This window comes from Armigeres subalbatus, chromosome 2, assembly GCF_024139115.2.
Source record: "Armigeres subalbatus isolate Guangzhou_Male chromosome 2, GZ_Asu_2, whole genome shotgun sequence".
In the NCBI taxonomy this organism is placed as follows: domain Eukaryota; kingdom Metazoa; phylum Arthropoda; class Insecta; order Diptera; family Culicidae; genus Armigeres; species Armigeres subalbatus.
In genome coordinates, this window is record NC_085140.1 from 174,189,382 (window position 1) to 174,198,819 (window position 9,438).

General features: G+C 37.0%; 1 protein-coding gene across 1 annotated transcript in view; it reads left to right on the plus strand.

Moving 5' to 3' along the window:
* The window catches only part of LOC134211226 (uncharacterized), a 419,224-nt gene extending 412,508 nt beyond the window's left edge, over positions 1-6,716 (plus strand). The window contains 1 exon segment of the mRNA XM_062687921.1: positions 5,985-6,716. Coding sequence (XP_062543905.1) covers positions 5,985-5,991 — 7 coding nt within the window. The 3' untranslated portion in view covers positions 5,992-6,716.
* The last annotated feature ends 2,722 nt before the right edge of the window (positions 6,717-9,438 follow it).

The following is a 9,438-nucleotide window of genomic DNA, read 5'->3' on the forward strand; positions in this document are numbered from 1 at the left end:
TTGTAAAGTTACGTATTGCTTTTTTACAAATGAAAATTAGTGCAACACTTATCGATTTCGAGCACATAATCATCTATTTTGTGGAAAATCATGATGAAAGAGCCCCAGCACCGCACATTTTGGTGAGAGAACGGAAATGTCCTCTCCTACGGGTTCCCCGGGGGCACCTTGCATATACAAGGAGTGGTCAATGCACATTGGGCCACGTCGTAAAATTATTTTCACCATCATGATAATATTTTAGGATCAAAGTGTCTTCAGCAAAGTCAAAGCTTATTATTTAAGCTTTATTTTGAAGTTTTTTGCAATAGGGTGGCCCCACTACATCTTGAGATAAAATTTTTAACTTCTATATTTCTAATTTTAGCATTGTACGATGTTCTAGAAAGTTGTTCCTTATTTAATTTTAAGGCACTTTGCTGAAGAAACCATTGTTGTACGTCGTTTGTATCATTTGTTATGATAATTTTAAATAATTATGTTAGTGACCCTAAAAATCAATATTTTGATTGTAACTTTTAGTTTAAATTTTTATTGAATTGACGTCTTCTACAAAGTTTTTAGAGCATACAAAAATGCACGTTTTGGTTACATAACCAAGTAAATTCATTGGTGGATTGCAGAGATATCACTGTTTTTCTTGAAAAAATCCGTTGTTTTCAAATGCCTGTATTTTTGAATGGGGGAAAAAGGGGGATCCATTTTTCCCTGGGTTAGACAGAGGAAGGGCTGAGGATTGCTCTGCATATTTTGGTATTGGGGAATTTGAGGGAATTTGAGGTTTTTCCATCATTTAAAAAAATGGCTTTATGTACGACGAAATCAAAATCATCAGTTCTAGAAGTGTTATAAAACCGAAAATTCCGCCCAATTCGTCAAAAACAAAATGTTTATAGTAATCATAACTTCCTTATATATTTCCAGCGCATTTTCACTCAATATACCGATTGGTAGAATACAACGTAGCCACAAAACTGGTCTGGGGGGGGGGTTCCCTTAAAAAAAATTCTTTTAAAATTGTGTCTCTGGGGGGTTGTTTATGTCCAAAACCACCCCAGTGGCTACGCCACTGGTAGAATAACATGCTCAATAATATTAACGCTTATCAACATGACAACTTCACTGAACAGACCGTAATCGTAGGTTGTTTACATCACTCATTCCATCGATTTTTATAACACTTCTAGAACTGATGATTTTGATTTCGTCGTACATAAAGCCATTTTTTTAAATGATGGAAAAACCTCAAATTCCCTCAAATTCCCCAATACCAAAATATGCAGAGCAATCCTCAACCCTTCCTCTGTCTAACCCAGGGAAAAAAGGGTCCCCCTTTTTCCCCCATTCAAAAATACAGGCATTTGAAAACAACGGATTTTTTCAAGAAAAACAGTGATATCTCTGCAATCCACCAATGAATTTACTTGGTTATGTAACCAAAACGTGCATTTTTTTATGCTCTAAAACTTTGTAGAAGACGTCAATTCGATAAAAATTTAAACTAAAAAGTTACAATCAAAATATTGATTTTTTAGGATCACCCTAACATAATTATTTAAAATTATCATAACAAATGATACAAACGACGTACAACAATGGTTTCTTCAGCAAAGTGCCTCAAAATTAAATAAAGAACAACTTTCTAGAACATTGTACAATGCTAAAATTAGAAATATAGAAGTTAAAAATTTTATCTCAAAATGTAGTGGGGCCACCCTATTGCAAAAAACTTCAAAATAAAGCTTAAATAATAAGCTTTGACTTTGCTGAAGATACTTTGATCCTAAAATGTTATCATTATGGTGAAAATAATTTTTTCCTCCTAATTTCACGACGTGGCCCACTGTGCAATGTGATCATTTATCAATTTCAAGCACATGACCATCTGTTTGGTGGAAAATCATGATAAAACAGCAGCCACACGACATATTTTGGTGTTAAAACGGAAATGTCCCCTTTTACGGGTTTCCCGAGGGCACCTCATAGGCTCCAAGAGTGGCCAATGTGGCCAATTATCGATTTCGAGCGCATAATCATCTATTTTGTGGAAAATCATGACGAATGAGCCACCGCATGGCATATTTTGGAGTTTAAACGGAAATATTCCTTTCTACGGGTCCCAAGGGCTCCTCATAGGTTCCAAGAGTGGTCAATGTGGTCAATAATCGATTTCGAGCACATAATCATCTGTTTTGTGGAAAATCATGACGAAAGAGCTATCGCACGACATATTTTGGTGTTAAAACCGAAATGTCCCCTTTTACGGGTTCCACGGGGGCACCTCATAGGCTCCAAGAGTGGCCAATGTGGTCACTTAGCGATTTCGAGCGTATTATCATATATTTTGTGGAAAATCATGACGACAGAGCCGCCGCACGGTATATTTTGGTGCTTAAACGGAAATGTCCCTTCCAGCGGGTTCCCCGGGGAATCTTGGATGTACCAGGAGTGGCCAATGTGGTCACTTATCGATTTCAAGCGCATAATCATCTGTTTGGTAGAAAATCATGACGAAAGAGCCGCCGCACGGCATATTTTGGTGCTAAAACGGAAATGTCCCCTCCTGCGGGTTCCCCGGGGGCACCTTGCATGTACCAGGAATGGCCACTTTCATCGGAAGCCCTCTCATGGACCATACATTACCGTTTTAAGAGAATCTATGAAGAATTAGCGATCGAATGGCATATATGGAGCGATTTTTATGTTCCCCTTATATGACCGACAAGGTCCCCGTGGAAGTCGTTTCCCGGTGGCCATTGTCTCCAGAACCAGCATATCACCACATAGCCACAAAATTGATGAGTTTATCTTTCGAACGGTATATAAACTTTGCAATTCGGTTATAATTTGACTGTTTTATAAGCATTTACATTTCTGGGTCAATATGACCCCAACATCTTATTCGTAAGTTTTTTCTAATATCCGAAGAAGGTTAAATAGCGATTAAATGCTTTTGAAGTGTTTTTTTTAAGGGATGCTGCCTAAATAGTAGGATACAGGCTAACTTTCACCTACTCAGTGACTGAGTGAAATTGCATTGCTCTCTCTTTCTATCCCACAGAAATTTTACTCAATTTCCTTCAAAAAGTTAGAGTGTTTGTTTGTAAAATTGATCAATTTTAATATTCACTTCTTGCTTACATGAACATGTCCAGCATCTGTAGCACTTTTTCATAAACACTACTTTTTGGCTCCGACCGCGGTCATTGCTCTGGTTCTATTTTGTACTTTTTGTGCGAATCATCGCACAAAAGTAGAGCGCAAAAACCAACCGCAGACGGCGGTCGTAACGAAACTGTGAAATTTTACTGGGTTGGTGAAGATTTGGAATTTTTAATGTTTTTTCGTTGACAATCAATAATTCCAATAGGCTTAAAAAATTGCTGGAGAGTTGCCGATTCGATTGATAATAAAATCTCGAAAATCCATTGAAAGATAAAGGAGCTATTAGCGTTTGAAATCTATCCTAATTTCGTGACGGTCTAGAATTTGGAAATTTCCGTTTTACACCCTGTATCAGAGTCTTCCCCTTAGACGTAGTTTACGTCAAAAATTGATAATCTGCTCTTCGCGTATAAAATATTATCTTTAGAATATTGGATTTGGCACCCAAGTACAATTTCTAACGCGAAGAGTATTGAAAACTTTGACATTGAACTCTTTAGTAAGTCTATTCTAAGTCAGTGATTCTCAGAAGAACCGTTTGCTTTGAAAACATACACTATCTAACTTCATATGTTGTCTATTGTTGTAGTGGACTGTAAAACTTGTACTGGGTGCTACGGGCTGGAGCACGAAAGGAAAGCAGCCTTCATGAGGCATATCCGCCGATGTGTGCTAGTTCTCCGTATGCAGCCAGCAGGACGCGAACTGCCTTAATGCAGCGACCGACGAACCAGTGACGAATTGCAAAAAAATGAGAAAATTATCATTAACTCTCTTGGCCCTGATAAGGGCCGAAAATTAACTTATCCAGGGACAACTGGTTGACCGAGTGAGTTTCTTGCTCGAAACCAAACCCATACAATTTCTTTTATAGCACATTGCAATTCCTTCTCTTGCTTTTCTTCAGCCTGTCTCGGCTCGATGCCAATGCCGCCCGGCCTCGGCTCGACTCTGCGACTGCTGCCGGTCGGGTCTACAGGGTGAGCTGCTTCTGCATCTTCTTCTGCTACTGTACTGGTTTATGCTTCGGCTAGTGCTGGCCCCGACGCTGCCGATCCGAAAAAACGGATGATGGGTACGATGCTACCTGGCTAAAAAGCTCGAGTGCCAATCTGCTGTCGAATCGCTGCTGCTTGCTCCGCTTGTCCCAATCAGAATGAAAGAAAAAAGAATAGCGTTGCGCTATTTTATGCCTTTTCGGCACACCCAGCGGCAGCTCATTCGCTGGAGTCTATACCAATCAGAAGATGCTAAAGGAATGATGCAAGAATGATGCGGTACCCATATTTATAGGTTCCCTTGAGCTCAATGTTTTGCATTGAAAACAGTTTTAGGCCTATTGAAACAATGTTTTCGTATCTTATCAAGTATGGACATGAAAGGCATACTCGTAATCTGTCGATTTAGAGGCTTACCGTTTAAATTCGTTCACTGAGACGAACGATATTAACGATTAAAATCTTTCAACACAATGTAACGCGGTCGATTTAGAAATTTTGAAATGACACCCGGTATAGTAAAGAGAGACGTAAGTCCTACGTCAAAAGGAAGGTGGTTTAATTTGCTCATATGCCACCGCGCGCGCCGGGCTGCGATCTGAGGCATATGGAAATTCAAAGTGTTCAAAGTTTATCATACTTTATAAATTGTATTCAAGAGTTTGTAGAAAAATCCAACTTACATTTTACAACACTGGACAAACCGTCAGTAACATAATAGCCTATCACCATTCATAGTTGTAGCTATAGAATAGAATATCCGCTTTTCATTCCAGTTATAGTTTGTAGTACCGAGTGTAGTTGAAGAATGAAACAAAACGCATAGTTGTTAATCAACCAGAGGTGAAGTATGTAGCCAATGCTCACTACAAAACTCACATCGTGTTTGTACATTTGCGTGTCCAACAGAAGCATCACTCTTCACCACGAACGTAGTCACAACCAGCTTATTGAAAACCATCAGGAGCATGCAGTTATGATGTTTGATAGAGCGCTCTTGGTATAAAAGGCTTGAAGCACTAATTGCAGGTTTATACATATCCTTGGCAATGCTGATTTCATTCTGCTCATAGTCGATGTATCCACAGTGTGTACAAACAGTTATTAGATAATTTTTATCGAAAACAAATGCAACATGATACACATCTAAACCAACAATGGCGTGACACCCTAAATGTATTCATTTCTGTTTTACGTCCCTACACAAAGCCATATATAGGAACAAAAAACTGGAACGATTGCATTTTGGTTGTCACGCCCTTCTCAAATATTGATCTAGACATATTATATAAAGCAACAAATCATTACAAATCACTATTATTTCTTTATTTGTTCCTCATTTCGACACATCGTCCATCCAGTTATGACAAAATTTAAATATTTGGTATTTCTCATATTTTGGAAAAAAAAAAAGCTTTAAACAAGCCATTTAAAGTTTATTTGAATTTAACTCCGAAAAAAAATATTTCGTTACTACACATTTTTATAAACCACTGAAAATATGCATGCCACTTAAGAGGTGTGCACCAAATCGGGTAGGGAAAGCCTGTCAGTTCACTGCTTATATCTCACACAATCTTGATTAGGTTTATCAACGGAAAGCAGTTCTGGTTTAAGCGCCTTTTTATTCTGAATCATTTCATATTTCAAGTGTATTTATTTATTTATTATTTTATAAATATTTTTGTTACAGTTTTTACATAATATGATTGAACACTTACCAAACACTACTAATGAGTGCTATTCTTTTCTTCTTCTTTTTCTCTTCCATCCAACACTATCCATTAAACGGACACCAAAAATCAAACGAAAACCTGATAGGTTATAATCTCGGTAGTACCTCACACCAACACGGGCCCGTCGAGATTCGCGTAATCTTCCATCCTCCAACCGGCGCCGAGCGCGTGTTGCTGTGTAATTAGCTTTCGATTAAGGCCACACACATATTCTGTATGTCATGTCACTGATACCCACCAACAAACAAAGAGCTAGCAAAGGAAATCATTACATCGTTTAGGATTTTATCGGAAGACGTCAGCAGATCTGAAAATACACACATCGACGCAAAATTTACATATATGTAGCATCTGATCAACGTAAGGAAGGGAACATTTTTATACACCGTCATTGTAGCAATTCAGAAACCTGTAGGAATCGTTATAGAAGGACCCAAATCGAACGAATAGCTTTAACTACGCCCGGTACACTTTTTTATATTTTTATTATAGAATACTCAAAATAATACAGTTTTTACTATTTTTGTCCTTTCATAGTTTATAAATATATATCGATCAAAAAAGAAGCACCTTGAACAATTTTATACGAATAAATCTGCGTACCACTTCGAAAATGAGGTTTCTTTCCCTAATCACTAAACAAGCCAGCGCCTAGAAAAGTAGACCAAATCGCCGAGTTTAAGAATTTCGTTAAAATTTTGTACTGATAGATTACTAGATTTAGGAATGATTAATGAGCAAGTAAATTTTCTATGCATTCATCACGTAGATGTAGATTAAACCAATAAAATTTGAATATAAAATTCGTACCGTTAAACGTTTGGTTTTAATTTGAAGCATGTCCCTGCTTGAAATATGCCAAAACTCGATCAACAATATTGTACATTTGAGTCGGAAAGCCACTTTAGAATGAAAAATTTCCAATAATGACGATGAATTTTGGTGAAACATTTTCAAACCAAAATGCCTTGGGAAAATTATTAAGCTCTTTTAGTGAAATGTCTTCACCTTTTAAACTTAACACGTTTAGTACTATTCCATTTAATTCCACCATATCAAACGTGGTGGAATAAAATAAAATAGTATGGAATCTCTTAATTTAATGGTAATTTCAGCCGAAACAATGTATTTTCGAAATGTTTTTCCATAATCTAACATATCAGTTATTATATAGTCCAAGAATTTTTCCAGAAAAATCAACAATATTACAAAAAAATATTTTATTCCAAAATAGTGTATTTCAATTTAGGATAAGCGATGCTGGGTAACATGCGCATCTTTAAATGATAATCAAATTATTCCAATATTTTTCACTGAAATAGTCACACTCTTTTGCATTAGATTATGTCAGTCTAATACTTTCCGTTAGTCAGTCTCTTAGACTGATAATAAAAAGAAGAAAATATGTTTTGCATCTAACAGAAAGCATTGTTGACGTAAATGCCGAAAATGCAAAGGAAAGAGCCAAAACAGGTTTTTTTTTAAATAATAAAGCCTGTCCACGTTAAATTTCGATCACCCATCTTTCAATGTGAATTTAAAAAAAATCACACACCACTGACACGATCCATTTTTATAACAGATGAATCTCTACACTTCATGTGCTTTCAGCATGTTTTAATTCTCGTCCAAGTTCATAATATGTCGACAAATCACTTGGAAATTATCCAAGTGTCCGAAATTTAACGTGGACAGGCTTTACAGACCTTTTGGCTAAGTTTTTTGGCATTCAAATGTTTATTGGCTTTAGCTGCTCACGACTTTGAGACAAAATTTGGGTTATTAATCAAGAAAACGTGACTCCTTCCGGTGCAAAATGGCGTAGTTGGTTCAGATGGCATTTGAATGTCCTAGCTTTCTTTTATAGCTGACATGTGAAACCCTTTAGAGTGGGTAGGGTATGGTACATTCAAAAGAAGTGTCCAATGTATTGGAGTTCGAATCACTCGATATCACGATCAAAATTGAATAAGTTTTAACTCTTTTAATTTAAAGGTTCAGCATTCTCTAAGAAGTTCTTTTGAAAGTTTGAAATGAAAAGTTTAGTCATCAATCTTCGAAGTGAGTTGAAAATTTTCTTTCCGGCGAAAAATATTTTCATTAAAACTGTAGAAAATTCCATTACGAGAACTTTGAAGAATATAGCAAAGTTCTATCTGAACAAAGTATTGTGAAATAAGGCGTTTTACAGACGACACCTTGAAAATAGTTGTTTGAATATAACTATTTAGGATTTTTTTTTCCATTTTATGATCTTCTCCAAAGTAAATTAATATGTTGGGATAACTAAAAACAAAAAAAACACATCTGCTCAAGATACACACTAAGCCTTTATCTTTGAAAATAAAAGAGAAGCAAAAAAATGCATAGGGTAACTGTACCAGTTTTGGCCATGTTCCTAATTCGACCATTTTCTTGCATAACTCCAAAAGTAAAGCACTTTCTGAGGGTTTTATTAGCTCTAACAGGAGATATATACCTTATCTTTCTTCGCTGTTGAAACTGATCGATATTTTTTGGAAAATGTGCATTTTTCAGGGTTGGCCAAATTAGGCACTAAGGTGGTCAAAACCGATACACTTCCCTTACACAGAAAAAAAAATTCCGTGGTAAAAACTACTATTTTGTTACGCTCTGTTTTTAAAACAACCATGAAATTTTAGTTAATTTTACCACGGTTCCAGAGAAATTCACCACTGTTGCAGTTCATGTGACAACATTCCGCATGGGCCACAGTTGATTTTTACTGCGCGCATAGCAAAATCAAACGGGTTTGTTAACTGCTGAAAATCGTCGGTGCCAGGCTTCGGAATTCTCACTCATATGAATAAAAACCTGCGATTAATCCATTTAGCGGAGTGTGATTTTTCATGGTCCCCCTGTGAAGAAGTATTCTCACACAACATTTTTATCCGGATAGAATGGCGGGTGATAAATTCGTGAGCGGCGGCTCGCCGGATAATTTAATTTTAATCCACAAATTTTCCTTCTCGTCGCCTCACCAGATAAATTTTACAAGCATATTAACAAAAATCTAAGACCGCAACGGGATTCGAACCCAAAACAATTTTAAAATATTTAGAGCGCCCATTATAACCACGCCACCATATGAATTGATTGAAAGCGAGGGGAAAAACTGCTGTATTGAACCTTCTGCTTATCGTGGCGCATCGTCAGATTCAATCAGCTTGGAGAGGCAAAGTAAGCAGCATTTGATTTTCGCGAAACATGGAAGAAGGATAACAATTTTTCGCACCATCGCTTGTGCTGGAGTTTATCGCACTGTAATTTATCCGGATAAAATGCATGGTGGAGTGATCTGTTGTCGCGTGAGTGAGTGAGAAATCCGAACCCTGGTCGGTGCATATTCTTAAAATAACCCTCGGAATGGTAGTTTCGACTGCAATATTTTTTGCGTGTAGGGAACATCCATAAATTACGTAACGCTTGGAGAGGGATTCATACAAAAAGTGTGACGTAGGGGGAGGGGGTTGACAATGACCATTTTTTGCGCTACATTATTGATGTATTTTCCCATA